The sequence below is a fragment of the Halichoerus grypus genome, chromosome 13 (genome assembly GCF_964656455.1).
Source record: "Halichoerus grypus chromosome 13, mHalGry1.hap1.1, whole genome shotgun sequence".
NCBI lineage: Eukaryota > Metazoa > Chordata > Mammalia > Carnivora > Phocidae > Halichoerus > Halichoerus grypus.
Genome location: NC_135724.1, coordinates 81,117,239 through 81,134,255, shown reverse-complemented (window position 1 = coordinate 81,134,255; position 17,017 = coordinate 81,117,239). Strand labels below are relative to the sequence as shown.

General features: G+C 42.0%; 1 protein-coding gene across 1 annotated transcript in view; it reads left to right on the top strand.

Annotated features, from left to right (window-relative positions):
* Positions 1–16,768, top strand: part of SUDS3 (SIN3A corepressor complex component SDS3) — a 53,691-nt gene extending 36,923 nt beyond the window's left edge. Inside the window, exon 13 of the mRNA XM_078060911.1 lies at positions 16,627–16,768. Within this exon, the coding sequence (XP_077917037.1) occupies positions 16,627–16,699 (73 nt within the window). The 3' untranslated portion in view covers positions 16,700–16,768. The remainder of the gene's footprint in view (positions 1–16,626) is intronic.
* Positions 16,769–17,017: the final 249 nt, after the last annotated feature.

Genomic DNA, 17,017 nt, shown 5'->3' with positions numbered 1-17,017 from the left:
ATGGGCAAGGGAGCCCATTTATTTGCCATCCCTGATTTAGTTTGACCCCTTGATTTTGAAGTTGAAAACAGCTGAGGCCCAGAGATGGTAAATGATGTGCCTAAGTTCATATGGCCAGCTCTAGACAGAGAGGTGATGGGGGTCTTGTATTCATAATCCTGGTGTGGCCACTCCTTAACCCAGGGCATTAACTTAATGTCTGTGTGCTTCAGTGTTCGGGCACACTCAGCCCAGTGTGCCTGGGATTTTTCTGGTTTTAGCTTTCTTAGTCTTGCATCGCAGGAAGCATCTCAGACCCAGGCACACTGAGACAGTTGGTCACCCTGCTCCGTTTCCTTCTCTGCTCCATTTCCTTCTCTGCTCCGTTTCCTTCTCTGTAAACTCTCTTGAGAGTTGCCCTTTTGCTGTGGAGTTGCTGATTCCATGGATTAACTGAGTTCTTACGGATAAAGCACTCACAAGTAGTGTTTGGGACATAGTAAATCCTCAGTACATGTTGGTTGTTTATGGTTGTTCTTGTTTTCATGATCATTGGAGTGGAGGGTTCCCGCCGCAGAATAGGTTCCTTCACTGGAACTTCAGTGTCATCCCACACCTTGCCATGATCGTCCGGTCACCTGGAGTCCGTTGTTTGGGATGTTTCATCTTCTACTTGAAATAGTAAATAATCGTAAGCTTGAGGATTGACGTAGTTACTGCATTCAATCCACATGACGTTTATTGAGTAGTAGTCTAGGTTCTTTTGGGGGAAGCATGGTTCCTTCCCTCTGGGACACTGAGGATGGACAGCCTGGCTTCTCAGTCATTCTAGTTCCATGGAATTTGGAACTGCATTTGAGGCGTGGAGAAAGTGGGACGAGGGCATAATAGCTGCTGACATTTGTGGAGCAGGTGGCTAAGCGCTTCATGTGCATTATCTCTCATTATTGCGCCCTCTGGATTTGTTGTTACACGTCTGGGGATTACAGACCAGGAAACTGAGGTTTAGAACGATTAAGAAACTTGTCTGCAGTTCACCCAGCTTGATTCCAGAACAGGTCGACGCTGACCCGAAGTCTGCATTCTCATGAACCATGCGTGCTTTACAATTTCTTCTGAAAGAAAATAAAATTCAAGCTTGGCCTGAAAGCTGAGGCAGGCCTTGAGCAGTGTCCGTGGCTGGGAACAGGAATTGCAGACAGAGAAAATGGCTTGAGTAAAAGCAGAGGTCGGGGGTGGGGCATGTTTAAAAAGTCAAGTAAAAGTGTGTGTGTTCAATAATAAATCTGGATGAATGTGCTTTGAACTTTAAAATCCGTTTGCTCCCCAGCCCCGTATCTTTTTGTCCTTCCACACTTTTGGTTCACCTTCCTTTCCTTTCTGCTTCTGTCCTTTTCTCCCTTCACTGGCCCACCCCGTTCCTCCTCCTCCCCCTCTTATATCGCCAGTGCGGTGGCTCGTGGCAGTCTCGGAGTGACGCTTTCCAATTTCACACTTACATGCTCCTGAAAGTATTCGTAAACTAACTCGTATGTAAAACCAATAAAGGGCAACAGCACACGTTCCTGTTAGACAGTAATTTTGTTTGACTCCCTTTCTTCTGTTTTGATCACTCATCTTCCTGCAAACATGGCGCTTTGACCTTACCACAAGTGGAAGTTTCAGGAATTCAAGCATGGGGGCGCTCTTGTCAGCGTATGAGTAATTGGAACGCATCAGAGTTCGTGCTTATCGAGCACTTACTATGTACCTGGACAAGTGCTAAGTACTTTTTGTACATTACCTTTTTTAACACACTCAACACCCATGTGAGGTGTGTCTTGATTCCCATTTTAACAGATGAGGAAATTGAGACTTGGAGGAGAAAAAGCTTGACCTCTGCATCACATTCGTACATTTCCTTTTCCTGTTGGCTTCCCCTATCCTCACATAGACTGCCGGAGTATAAAGGATGCTTAGTCGTCATCTGAGCCAACCCCCCTCTGTTTTCCACACCTGGGAACAGATACTGAGAAGGGAAGCAACTTGCGTAAGATCACACCGCTGATTAATGGCAGAGCAGAAACTAAATCCAGATCTTAAAGGCAAGTCTTCATCCAACAGTTGAGGGAAGACCCAGGCTGAGGCTGAAGGGCATGGATATGATTTGGGTTTGAATTTTAGCTCTGTGGGTTTACAAGCTGTGTGATTGTAGGCAAGTCACGGAACCTGTCTGGGCTCCAATCTAGAAAATGGGGATGATAATGACAGCCACCTCAGCAGTTCATTGTGAGGATTAAATGAGGTCATGTAAACAAAGCAGCCACAACAATGACCCTCATGCTTGAAACTAGCCTGGGTCACTCTAGCGCTTTAGAAAATACATCCCCCATTGCCAGCTGCTCTTGTTAAGGGCCATTGTTATTTCCGGAGTTGTCTGCCCCACCTGCCCCACCTGCCCCATCCCAGTGTGCCTTGAGGCTAAGCCCACATCAACCTTCCAAGGGTACCCCTGCCACTAGCCACAAACCTTGAAATTCAAGACAAGCAGATGTCCAAGCATCTGTTTTCCACCTTATTAATGCCTCACTAGAGAAGAGTTTGAAATCCTGCCCCCCACCCCCCACTGGCTGTGTTTGAGAAACCCACTGGCCTGTGAGGGAGGACAGGGACTCGGTCTCCCCACCCTTCCCCCAAATCCCCAGGCACACTTTATTTTTTTAAAGATTTTATTTATTTATTTAACAGAGCCACAACAAGAGAGGGAACACAAGCAGGGGGATTGGGAGAGGGAGAAGCAGGCTTCCTGCTGAGCAGGGAGCCCGATGTGGGGCTCGATCCCAGCACCCTGGGATCATGACCGGAGCCGAAGGCAGACGCTTAACGACTGAGCCACCCAGGTGCCCCTCCAGGCACACTTTAAATGCTTATTGAATGAACGATTGACTGTTGTCTCCTTATTTCTCAGGGCAGCATATTAATTTCTAAGATCAAACTAACAAACATGCAGTTTAGAAATTAAAGGATTCTACAAAGTTGGCCACAAAATACAGTAGTCTCTTACTTCCTACCTCATTTCCCCTCCCAGAAGCAATCATTGCACCTCTTTTAGCTGATTATTTTGGTATTTCCCTTGCTTATTACTAATGCTAGATATTTCAGTTCTGTGCATTCTCTATTAAATTCTGACCATGGCAGTCCTCCCCTCCCCCCCAATATAGTTATTTCATAGTTTTGATTAGGTCAATATTCAGTGTTTACATTATTACGGCTATGTAAACTCTAGTCACAGCTGAGCCCTATTGTAAAGTATGATTGCTTTTTTTTTCCCCCTTGACAGCATTCCTCACCCCCCCCCAGGAGTTAATAATTGTCTTGTATTCTGTTGTATGCTTGGTTTCCTAGGTGCTTATTAGGAATTCAATCTCAAAGCCTTCACCAAGTGTTTAAATTCCCTTTAAGACATTCAGATACTTGAGGTAGATTTCATCACCTGGAAAAAGCTTCCTGCCCCGGGGACTTCTGATCTGGTTGCCCACTCTGGACTGGTCCCCCCCGACCTGGTCTGGCACATAGCTATCCCTCTGGAGTCTTCCTTCACCACCATCCTGGGGCTCCTGTTTGTCCCTCTTTGGGTTTGGATCTCTCATTCTCATTTCCTTTGTCTTCCTTTTTCTCTACTCCCCCATTTTGGCAAAATGCTTCTCGCAGTAACTTATTAAACCTGATTAAAAACACTTTCATTCTGTTCTCTTACTTCATTGATGACTTGGCTGGTATAACTACATTTTTAATTCCCAGAATTTAAGCCCATACATTTCCAGAATTGAAAAGGCCCACAAAGCACTTAGCACTTAACTATATTTCAGCCACCCTTCTTCAACCTTCATTTCAAGAGGTTTCATGTGCTGGTAAATTCATTATTCTCAGGTTTCTCTGCTGTCAATTTTAAGATTCAGGTTTTGTTTTATTTTAATTTACTTTCCAGCTTCTAAAACCTGGTTGTTTCCTCTCCAGTGTTTTCCGTTTTGGTAGGTTTAATTCTAGCTTGGAAATCATTTTCCTTCAAGATTTTGAAGGTATTGTTTATTGCTGTCAACTTCCGATGTTGCCCTGGAGAAGTTGGAAAGCCTTCTGTATTTATTCTTTGATCTATTCCCCCCAGCTTTGTTGAGACCTAATTGACATACCATTGTGTTGGTTTAAGGTGTACAACGTGATCTGATGTACGTGTATATCATGAAGTGATTACCACAATAAGGTTAGTTAACCTATCCATCACCTCAATAGGTGTACCATTTTTTGTGCGTATGTCGTGAAAACTACTCTCCTATCATCTTTCAAGTATACGGTACAGTATTTATTAACTCTGGTTACCATACTGTCCATTACATCCTTAGGATTTATCTATAATTAGAAGTTTGTACCCCTTGGCCACCTTTACTCTTTCCCTCCACTCCCCACCTCGCTCCTGCTTCCAGCAACTACCAATCTACTCTCTCTCTGTATGAGTTTGATTTTTTTAGATTCCACGTATAAGTGAGATTACATAGTGTTTTTCTTTCTTAGACTTCACTTAGCATACTGCCCTCGGGATTCATCCATATTGTTGCAAATGGTAAGATTTCCTTCCTTTTTTATGGCTGAATAATACTTCAGTGTGTATATACCACAATTTTTTAATCCATTCATCAACAGATACAGGTTGCTTCCATGTCTTGGCCATTATGAAGAATGCTGTGGTGAACTTGGGGTACAGAAATGTCTTTGAGACCGTGGTTTCATCTCCTTTGGATATATACCTAGAAGTAGAGTTGCTGGATCACATGGTAGTTCTATTTTTTATTTTTTGAGAAGCCTTCATACTGTTTTCCATTCCCACCAACAGTGCAAGGGTTGCCAAAATGGTTCCCTTTTCTCCTTATGTTCGCCTGTACTTGTCATCTCTTGTCTTTTTGATTATTCATTTTGATAAGTGTGAGGTGGTATCTCATTGTGGTTTTGATTTTCATTTCTTTGATGATTAGTGGTGGCGAGCAACTTTTCACATACCCATTGGCCATTTGTGTATCCTTGGTGATCTGACTTTTTAACGTCTCTGGAAGCGTGTAGGATCTGTGGTATTTTGAAAATTCGTAATGATAAGCCTTATGGTGGGGCCATTGTCCTAAGCAGTTAGCTTTTTCAATTCAGGAAACATGTCCTTAAACTCTGAGAATTAAAATATACATAAACACACACACACACACACACAGACTCTTTTTTTTTTTTTTTTTTTTTAATGATTTTTATTTATTTATTTGAGAGAGAGAGAATGAGAGAGAGCACATGAGAGGGGGGAGGGTCAGAGGGAGAAGCAGACTCCCTGCCGAGCAGGGAGCCCGATGTGGGACTCGATCCAGGGACTCCAGGATCATGACCTGAGCCGAAGGCAGTCGCTTAACCAACTGAGCCACCCAGGCGCCCTTTTTTTTTTTTTTTTAAGATTTTATTTATTTCAGACAGTGAGAGCGCACACAAGTGGGGGGGAGGGGCAGAGAGAGAAGCAGGCTCCTGGCTGAGCAGGGAGCCCAATGTGGGGCTTGATCCCAGGACCCTGGCATCCTGACCTGAGCTGAAGGCAGACGCTTAACCAACTGAACCACCTAGGCGCCCCTCACACACGCACTCTTCATGGATATAGTTACCAGCTTCCAAGATGGTGCCCACGATCCTTGCCTCCCGACAGTCATGCCCCCTGTACAGTTCACTGTCATTATTGGACCAGCGTTGGTCTCTGACCAGTAGCATACAGCAGAAGTGATCGTAATTCAGTTCTCGGATTAGAGTATAAAAGACACAGTGGACACAGCGACTTCTGTTTGGCTGTGCTCTTTCTTTCTCTTGGATCACTTGCTTTGGGGAAAGATAGTTACCATGTGAACAGCCATATGGGGAGGCCCATGTGGCAAGGATCTGAGGCCTCCTGCCAACAGCCAGCTAGCCACTGAAGCTTCTGCCAATAGCCATGTGAGTGAGTCACTTTGGAAGAAATCCTCCAGCCCCAGTCTAGCCTTCAGATGAGACTGTAACCCCCCAGACTGCTTGACTGCAACTTCTTGGGAGACCCTGACCCAGAACCATCCACCTAACCAGCTCCCAGGGATTCCTGACCCTCAGAAACTGGGTAAGAGAATAAATGTCAGAAATTGCTGAGTATTTGGGATAATTTGTTATGCAGCAATAGACAACTAATATAATGGATGATTTTTTTTTTCCCCTCTATTTTCTCTATCCTTGCATTCAGGGATTCCTACTACTTGGATAATAGATTTCCCATTAACAGTCTTCAGCTTTTCTTTTCTTGTGTTTCCTGTTTTCTCTTTGTCTTTTTACTTTCTGTTCTGGGAGATTTCTTTAACTTTATCTTTTAACCTTTCTATTGAGTTTTACTTTGCTTTTTCATTAAAATTTTTTTTAAGAGGTATTTTAGTTTTCTGATTTTATATCCTTTCTTCTTTTTAAAGAGTAGTACCCATTTCTAGAGTTCTTTCATCCAGAGACCTTTTGTTTTCTCTAGAGAAGAAACCTCTGGTCTTTTGCCAGGTTGGTCTCTTGGCAGTTTTGCTGCATGAAGTAGGGAAGCTGATCTGAGGAACTGACAGCTTTTTTTTTTTTTTTTTTTTAAGTTTTCATTTAAATTCCAGTTAGTTAACACAGTGTAATATTAGTTAGGTGTACAGTTTAGTGATTCAACACTTCATATATCACATGGTGCTCATTGCGACAAGTGCACTCCTTAATCCCCATTGCCTATTTCCTCCATCCCTCAACCCACCTCCCCTCTGGTAACCATCACTTTGTTCTTTGTAGTTGAGAGTCTGTTTCTTGGTTTGCCTCTCTGTTTTTCCACCTCCCCCCTCCCCCACATGCTCATTTGTTTCTTAAATTCCACATATGTGTGAAATCATATAGTATTTGTCTTTCTGACTGATTTAGTTTGCTTAGCATAATACTTTCTAGCTCCATCCATGTCATTGCAAGTGGCAAGATTTCATTCTTTTTGGTGGCTGAGTACTATTCTGTTGTATCTGTATACTACATCTTCTTTATTCATTCATCAGTCAATGGACACTAGGACTGTTTTCATAGTTTGGCTATTGTAGATAATGCTGCTCTAAATATCCGGTGCATGTATCCCTTTGGATTAGTATTTTTGTATTCTTTGGGTAAATACCTAGTAGTGTGATTGCTGGAAACTGACAGCTTCTTAAACAATTTCAACCAGTCTCACTGCCTTAACCCTCATTTCTAGAGGTATCTTCATTTCTGATTGGGTGCTGCTAATCTAGGAGTCTTGGCTTTCTCCACTGTTAGCTTAAGATTTTGGTGTGTGTGTGTGTGTGTGTGTTTCTTCTACATTCAGCTTCTGCGATTTGTTTTTTTCCTCACCTATTGTCTCCATTCTGGTGGGTTAAGTCCTTAAAACAGAGCAAAACAAAACACCTTTATAGTAGTTTCAATGGGGATTTCATGGAAAAAAGAACAGATACATATACTTAGTCAACTCTCTTTAGCTTCACCCTCATGGCTTGCCCGCCCCCACCTGTCTCTGGGACCTTCTGTGACTTATTCAGCGTCCTCAGAATAATGAAGGGGACACTGGCTAGCTCACAGTCACTGTGGTTCTGAGGTCATAATCTATGAACAAGTGCAGTGGGAACACTAGTAGGTCATTTCCAAATAATCAGTACATTCTTATCGCAAAGCTGCTAGTTTGTGTCTGAAAACCTGTCAGTGGCCTTTAACTGCAGACTTTGACTTCAGAACTGAGTGTCAAGATTTAAGAGGAAGAATTTACATACATGCACCTTGAAGGTCCAAATGTGTGTATATAATACAGTGCCTGTGGGTTTATATTGCATATATGTGCATAAACACACATCATGAAAATGAGCCTCCTCGCCAACCAAAACCCACCTTCAGACTGTGGGTGAGTTGAGAAGCATGAAAAATGTTTAGCCTAAAGTATGTTTAAATATTCATGACGTCTTCAAAGCAAAGCTGTTGGGAAAGACTAAGCCACCTGGAACACAGCTGTGATAGTACAATAAGGCATCTTGAAAAAAATCACATAGTGTCATGCAGGGCAGGGAAGAATATTTAGGTGACCTAGCCCAGGCCCTTGCTGCCCACTGTAATAAAAACTATTTTGGATATGTCCATTATTAGCAAGATCAGATTAATACCTAAGAGTGTAGTACTATCTTGCCAGCTTGAAGATGATTATATTTTGGGTTATATAATTTATTTGGGATAACAAATTCCATTTATTTACTACCTGTCTTTCCTCATGTGATAGGGTTTTCAAGATGGCATTTATGTGGCACACTCATCACTGCTTTCCCCTTGTGCCCTGGGAAGACATTACTAATCAGTCTTGGCCCTCATTCACTTCAGGCCCAGATGTGAGGACTCAGAATCCTTTCTACACAGTGCTCCTTGGAGCTACTAGCAATTGATGTGTGGAGTGCAGTGGCAGGCTCGCCAGATGAAACATGTAAACCATTTCTTGTTGGTCTTTTATCACCAATCTCAGTTGAATATGCTGTGGTTCACATTACTGGGCATGGTCCCTCCAGAGCCGACTAGGATAGAATTTTCCCTTTCCTGGGCTTAAATCACTTTAGCAATTTTGCTTTTGTTTTTGGGATCTCACCTACCATGATCATCCTGAGTTTTGATTTTAATTCCAAGAGTTTAAGCGCTTGTGCACTCGGTTTCTTCAACTGAATAGCACACTTTATCCTGTCACATGCCATCATCTTTTTACTCTACACCAGGGGTCAGCAAATCATGACCCATAGGCCAAATCCAGCTTGGCACCTGTTTCTGTAAATAAAGTTTTATTGGAAGTTTATGTCCTATCCATGACTGCATTTGCACTAAAAGGGCAGGGTTGAGTAGTTGCTCCAGTGACTGTCTGACCCACAAAACCAAAAATATTTACGTTCTTGCCTTTTACAAGAAAAAACTTTTGCCTCTCAGCTGTTATCTAATATTTTCTCCAGGGTGTATTCAACTGTTTCACAAACCCACTTAATGATAGTTTCATCCAGTCCACATTTATCCATTGTACTCACAAGGCTCTCCTGAGCAATGTTAAGTGCTCATTGCTATTCAGACATGCTGATAACAACACTTTCTACTGTTTGTTGAGCACTTACTATAGCCCAGGCAATGCTAAGCACTCTACATAAATTGAGTGAACATAAGGAAGCAAATGGCTTGGCATAGTGCATCGCATAGGGTAGGTGCTCAATAATTTTTAATTTTTACAACAGCCCTATGAAGGTGTCATTAAAGAGTAGCTTACTCAGGGTAGCCAGGCCAGTAAATGGCAGAACTAGTGTCCAACTTAATTTGGACTGGTTCCACAACTTGTGACCTTTCCATTAAACCTTGTTGTCCCTTTCTACTACATTTTTTCTGACTTGCCAGTCTGGTAATCTGTCAAGTAATTTGAATAAGGGGCACTACCTATATAAAATGTGTAGACGTGGATAGTGTAGTGTATTATCTCAGATCCTCCTAACATACAGGCAGGTTGGATATTATTCCCATTTTACAGTTGAAGAAACTGAGTCTGAGAGAATGTCATACAGATAGTAAGCTGTTTGTTGGCACAGTTCTAAGTTAGTATGAATTAAGATCTTTACACCTCACTGCTATGATATACAACCATAGTATGTGGCTGTTCAGCAGTTTCTACAATACATATTTATAGAGAACTCACTCTAAACCAGGTACTGTGCTCAACCCGTGGTACATTCTTTTATACAATGAATTCTTCTAAGTGCTAATTGTCTGTTTGTTTTTAATTTAGTGTACTTTAACAGATATTTGGGGTCACATTCTCAACTCTGATTAAAAAAATGGAAATCTAAGATATTTTTTTTTGTACTTTGATTTCCCCATCTGTGAAATGGGAAAGAAAATATCTGGTTTTTCGTTTTTTTTTTACATCTTCCAATTTTCTGTTTCTAAAATTTCCAGCAAGAGAGTTGGCATTGAACAGAGATGGCAAAAAGGGAGTCTCTGGGTAGGATCCAGCCTTTTGGCTTTTACACAATGCATTGTAAGAAATTGTGAATTAATTAAAAAATTCTTAGATTAAGAAATTTTTGAGCTTCTTCTAAATAATGAGATAATTTTACAAGACAGAGTTTGTTGCCCCACATGGACACATGGTTGGAGCTGAGTAGAAGCTTCTCTCTTTAGACAGAGCACATGCTCTCCTGGTAATTAGTCCCCATCATGCTATTGTTTTCCCAACACTGAAGGCATGTCAGTTCTTTTTTTTTTTTTTTTATGTTCACTTCGCCACTGTATAATACATCATTAGTTTTTGGTGTAGTGTTCAATGATTCATTAGTTATGTATAACACCCAGTGCTCATCACAACACATGCCCTCCTCAATACCCATCACCCTGGCATGTCAGTTCTATTTAAAATGTCCCATTTTAGATAAAGAAGATGTGGTCCATATATACAATGGAATATTACTCAGCCATCAGAAAAGATGAATACCCAACTTTTATATCAACATGGATGGGACTGGAGGAGATTATGCTAAGCGAAATAAGTCAAGCAGAGAAAGTCAATTATCATATGGTTTCACTTATTTCTGGAACATAAGGAATAACATGGAGGACATTAGGAGAAGGAAGGGAAAAATGGGGGGGGGGAATTGGAGGGAGAGATGAACCATGAGAGACTATGGACCTGAGAAACAAACAGGGTTCTAGAGGGGAGGGGTGAGGGGGGATTGGTTAGCCCAGTGATGGGTATTAAGGAGGGCACGTACTGCATGGAGCACTGGGTGTTATATGAAAACAATGGATCGTGGATCACTACATCAAAAACTAATGATGTATGGTGACTAACATAATATAATAAAATTTAAAACTACAAAAAAAAAAAAAAATGTCCCATTTTAGGGGTGCTTCGGTGGCCCAATGGTTTAAGCATCCAAGTCTTGATTTCGACTCAGGTCATGATCTCAGGGTTGTGAGATTGAGCCCCAGTGCAGGGTCAGGTTGTCCCTCTCCCTCCCTCTCTGCCCCTCCTCCTGGTCGTGCACGCTCTTTCTTTCTCTCTCTAAAATAAATAAAAAGTCTTTTTTATTTATTTATTTTATTTTTTATTTTTTAAAGTTTTTATTTATTTATTCATGAGAGACAGAGAGAGAGAGAGAAGCAGAGGGAGAAGCAGGCTCCCAAGGAGCAGGGAGCCCGATGCGGGACTCCATCCCAGGACTCTGGGATCATGACCTGAGCCGAAGGCAGACGCTTAACCATCTGAGCCACCCAGGCGCCCCAGTCTTTTTTTTTTTTAAAGGTCCCATTTTAATCATTTACTTTGCCCTCTTTCTGATCTTTGTAGACAGTTGAATTTGTAACTTCATTCAATCAAGCAGGAGAGATTTCAGCTGGGTATAAGAAAGAATATCATCTACAAGGTGAAATGTATTTTAGAAACTTGATTGAACTGAATCGATAGAAAACCTTCACTCCCTGATTCTATGTATTTTGAAGGAATTATATTTAAATCCAAATAGGACATTTGAAATAAGAATAAATGAAAGCTATTTTTTAAAAAATATTTTATTTATTTATTTGACAGAGAGAGACACAGCAAGAGAGGGAACACAAGCAGGGGGAGTGGGAGAGGGAGAAGCAGGCTTCCCGCCGAGCAGGGAGCCCGATGCGGGGCTCGATTCCAGGACCCTGGGATCATGACCTGAGCCGAAGGCAGACGCTTAACGACTGAGCCACCCAGGCGCCCCGAAAGGAAAGCTATTTTTAATCTACACACATATGTAACTATAGTCTGTGATGTCTACCTACTTATTAAGGGCAAAATAATTCTTTGTAAAGTTATGGGGGAACCACAATTATGTTGGGTGCACCATCAACAGCACCATCCCGCTTCATCGGCACATGTTTGTTCTTTTGCAGGGGAAATACTGTACTTAGCTCACTTTTAAATTCCAACCAACTCTGAACTCTTCCTTTTTAAATAATTGTCACTCCTATAAAGGGAAACAATAAATAAGAGAATGGGTAACTACCAAAATGTCTGTTCTTCAGGACGGTTTAATTATTTCTATAGTTTTTTGATTTATTTACTGCTTATTTTAAAGGACTGAATGGTGGCAGGGTTTGTTTTTTTTTTTTCCCCCTTTCTCCTCCATATTAAAAGTTAAAAAGCATTTGCTCTTTGCTTTCTGCACTGCTGTTTCAGCAGTGTCTGGAACATAGTGAGTGGTCAATAATGCTCATAGAGTGAATGCGTACTTCTCCTATGGTGACATTTATAGTTACACATCTCAGTCACAAAAGGCATGGCACTAATGGGAAAGAGGTAGAGTGTTTGATCCCTTTCTGGAAACTCTGTTTTGTTTGTGCTTTCTGAAATAGGTTACGTTACCTCCGCCTGGCAGCTTTGTTCACTAGAATGAGTAATATAAGAGAATCCGATCCTAGCATCTTCACCCACTCCCAGCACACACACACACACACACACACACACACACACACACACACAGCAATTCAAAGTGTACTTCCCACAAAATACACAGCACATGTCATCAGCACCAAAGTCATTCCTTGAGTGTAGGTCCTTGCTCAAACTTCACATTTCACAACTCATTCTTTGGCAGTAAACTGGCAGCACTTAGATCTTGTGAGGCCAAGCAGAAATTTCCTTCCCCAACTACACTGCTCCATATTAATATCATTTCTCCTTCAAGCTCTTAGCACTTACTCTCTGTACTACTCACTTGGCAGGTAATCATGCACATCTCTCGTTCTGTTATTTAAATCTGGTATTTAACCTTTCCTGTGTTGGTTTCTTTACCTCTCTTCTGGATCATATGCAAATCAGGTATAAGGAAAGGTACATATTAGTGTGGTTCCCTGTGCATAGCAAATCTGTTTCTTACTTTATCCCAGAAGTATGCTTTGAGACAAATTTGGGTCCAGTTAGCTTATTTGTGAGGTGATCCCTTGTAAGTAAGTGAGGGAGTAGGAAAGTGAGATAGGCAAAGGAAGAAAGACAGGCAAAAGGGTGTGGTAGAGAGTGGGTTACCCCAGTGGGCAACTGCACCATACTGCTGGGGACCTTTCCAGCAGAAATACAATGCAAACCACAAATGCCAGCCACATGTATAATCTTAAATTTTCTAGTAGCCACATTAAAAAGAGAAACTGACTGAAATTATTATATTTCATTTAACCCAATGTATCCAAAATAGCACTTCAGTATATAATCAGTGTAAAAAATTATGTGTTGGTTGATTGAAAATCTCTCGATTCCGGCCATGGCAGCCTATTTACCTTAGTTTTGCCGTCAGAATTAAGGACCGTCGTATGTGGTTGTATAGGATGAGCACTGCATAACTCTAGGGGGCACCACTCACCTAGGCTTCCGTAGACTGCAATATGCATGGCACCTTTAAAGTTGTGCAGTGCCCAACCTGCATAACTGCTCATGTGAGGGCTGTCAGCCTGTTACCTCTTGACCATAACTATGCTCATCACTTTGGGGAAAAGAATATAGGATTGTTAGAGCAGACATATTCACTTGGGCTCATCTACAGTATTCTGTCTTTTAAGGGTCACTAAGCATTTCAAGCACCTGACACTGTTTCCTTGCAAGCCAGCATCATGACTAATCAGCAGAAGCCAGCACCTCCAGAGCCCTGCAATCGCTCTGAAGGAGTCAGCTTCACACCCACTGCTAATTTTAGCATGCAGTCTGCAGAGGTACCGATGAGTCTCTTTGCCAAGCACCCTTACAGAGATGGGCTTGGAAGTAAATCGCCCAGACTGGGTCTGGGAGGTGGGAAAGAGCAAAGTCTGTGGCCCAGAGCTTCCTCCCCAGTGGTAGGCTTCCCCACTCCCTCTTGCCCCGACCTCCCTTTCTCTGCTGGGTTTCCTCACCTTGGTTACCCCCACAAGGTGTCCGGCTGCAAGTCTCTGAACTCTAGATGCCAGAGTCGGTTGCTCAGTCAAGAGGGGCTCGGAGCTGGTTTCATTCCTCTCTTTCATTTGTTCCCTTGTGGTGGGCAACAGGCCATACAAAGAGAATCAAATTGGTCTGATTGGTAGCATCTAGAAAAAAAAATAGTCAAAGCAGTGTGCAGGAAGGAAGTCATGGCATTCATTGAATACAGAATTGGAAAGCAACTCAGAAGTCAAGCATTCCAGCCGTTTCCTGTTAACAGATGATAAGCGGGAGAATCAGAGAGGTTGAGGAGCTTCTTCAGGGTCACACAGTAGGTTAAGTGGTGGAGGATTAGCTTCCTTGTGAAGAGACTGTGTCTTATTTACCTCCCCAATGCATTGTATCTGGCACATGGTTAGCATTCAGCAAATGTTTGTGGAATGAATTAGTGCATTTTTATAATATCCAGATTACTAGAGGCCAAAAATACATACATTTTCCCCCATGTATCTATGTAGTGCATACTTGTTGATGTTTGCAAATCAAGCATCCATTACCCTTCCTGCTCATAGGATCTCTGTCTGCTCTGCTGGTGGAGCGAGCTGATCCAAGCGTGGCCAATCAGAGCATTCTATTCCCCAAGCCACAGTGATTTGTTCAATGGTCCACATGTGATCCAAGCCAGACCAATCGTAGCTGATGAGAACTCAGTTCTGGGACTTTGTTTTGGCCTCTCACTAAGAGGGGGGGAGAGCCAGCTTGAGAATGAAGCCCATATACAGAGGAAATTGGTGGGAGCTAGGGAGAGCAACACCAAGTTTTGGAGATGGCATTTAACTACCAGTATCCATATGTGTCTGAAGCCAGTGTTCATCCCTTCTTTTTAAAAAGCCAGTTAGGTTGTTATCATTTGCATCTGAAACCAAATGACATATAAACTAGCTTTGAAGCACCAATGAAGCAACCAACAGATTACTTAGTACCTTCAGTATCTCCTAGCGTTAGGATGTTCACCCTCCTGTCAGCTCAGGGAGGGTGATCTCTCTCTCCAGCTTTACGGGATAAACTTTGATTAGCCTAAACTTGATGTTATTGTGATTTTATTTTTTGGCCAATGATTACGTCAGGCCTGAGCACGTGATACAACTCTGGTGAATGAGACACCGGGGGAAGTTTGCTGTCTGGATGCTGGGATAGGTTTTCCTCTTGGGTGCAAAGAGGTAAATAAACTTCCATTTCCTGCCTGTGGGGATGTGATGACTGGATCTGCAGCAATCAGCTTGAGGCCATGAGGAGACAAATCTGAGGATAGGAGCTGGTGTGCCAAGGATGGTAAAGCAGAGAGATGGAAAAAATCTGTGTCCTGTATTATTGTACTACTAAGCTTCATTATTTCCAGACGTTTAAAAATGTGAGACGTATTATTTTTCAGCTACTTTTCATTTGCCATTGTTACTTGCAGCCAAAACCAACTTGGTTGAAGTAAGTGTTTTTTAAAATACATTTTTAAGTAGACAGAGAAGTGAGAACTTTGAAATCTTACAGGGAAGACCAATATGTAAAATAATTTTATGGGGAGTTAGGACAACTAAAAATGTCTCTAGACGTTGTCAAATGTTCCTTAGGCTGGCAAAGTTGTCCCTAGTGGAGTGAGAACCACTAAACTAGCATTACTTGCTTCTCAGCTATTTTAGAACAGTAAGTTTGCTATATTGTTGGGACGGTCTTGAGATGTTCTTAAAAACAAAGAATTACAGAAAATAACAGGACATGGAGGGGATGTGGAAATTAGAGCTCTTTGCACGTGGCTGCAGGGAATGAAACATGGTGCAGCCACTGTAGAAGACAGTTTGATGTTTCTTTACGAAGTTAAACATAGAGTGTCGTCTGGGTGGCTGTTAAGCATCTGCCTTTGGCTCAGGTCATGATCCCGGGGTCCTGGGATCAAGCCCCACGTCGGGCTCCCTGATCAGCAGGCACCCTGCTTCTCCCTCTCCCTCTGTGCACTCTCTCACTCGCTCTTAAATTAAAAAAAAAAAATCTTGGGGCACCTGGGTGGCTCAGTCGGTTAAGCGTCTGCCTTTGGCTCAGGTCATGATCCTAGGATCCTGGGATCAAGCCCCGTGTCAGGCTCTCTGATCGGCGGAGAGCCTGCTTCTCCTTCTCCCTCACCTGCCTCTCTGCCTACTTGTGCTTTATCTCTCTGTCAAATAAATAAATGAAATCTTTAATAAATAAATAAATGTTTAAAAAAAATAAAAAATAGATTTAAAAAAAGTTAAACCTAGAATTACCCTATGCTTCAGCAGTTTCATTCCTAGGTATGTCTCCCGAAGAGTTGAAAGCAGGGACTCAAACAGATCTTTCTGTTCTAATGTTCATAACATATTTGCCGTAAGTAAAAGGTGGAAGCTACCCAAGCGTCCACTGATCAATGAATGGATAAGCAAAATGTGGCATATCCCTATAATTATATGTTATATATATATATTATATTATATATTACTCAGCTATAAAAAAGGGGTGAAGTTCAGACACAGGCTACAATAAGTGAATTTCAATGTGAACCTTGAAAACATTATGCTAAGTGAAAGAAGCCAGACACAAAAGGACAAATATTACATGATTCCATTTACAGCAGCCTTTCTCAGTCGCAGTTTTGCTTTCTGTGGTTTCAGTTACCCGTGGCCAACTGTGGCCCGAAAGCGGGAGATTCTGCTCCCATATCGTCAGAAGGTCCGTGTAGCCTGACGCTAACGTCACGCACCTCACTGCATCTCGTCACACAGGCATGTTATCCTCTCCCACCATCCCAGGAAGAAGGGTGAGTTCAGTCCAGTCACATAGTTCGAGAGAGAGAGAGAGAGAGAGACACCACATTCAGAGGACTGTTTATTACAGCATATTGTTATACTTGTTCTATTTTATTATCAGTCATTGTGGTTAATCTCTTACTATGCCTAAGTTATAAATTAAACTTTATCACAGTTTTGTATATACAGGAAAAAACATTATATAGAGTCTGGTAATATCTGTGATTTCAGGCATCCCCTGGGAGTCTTGGAACAT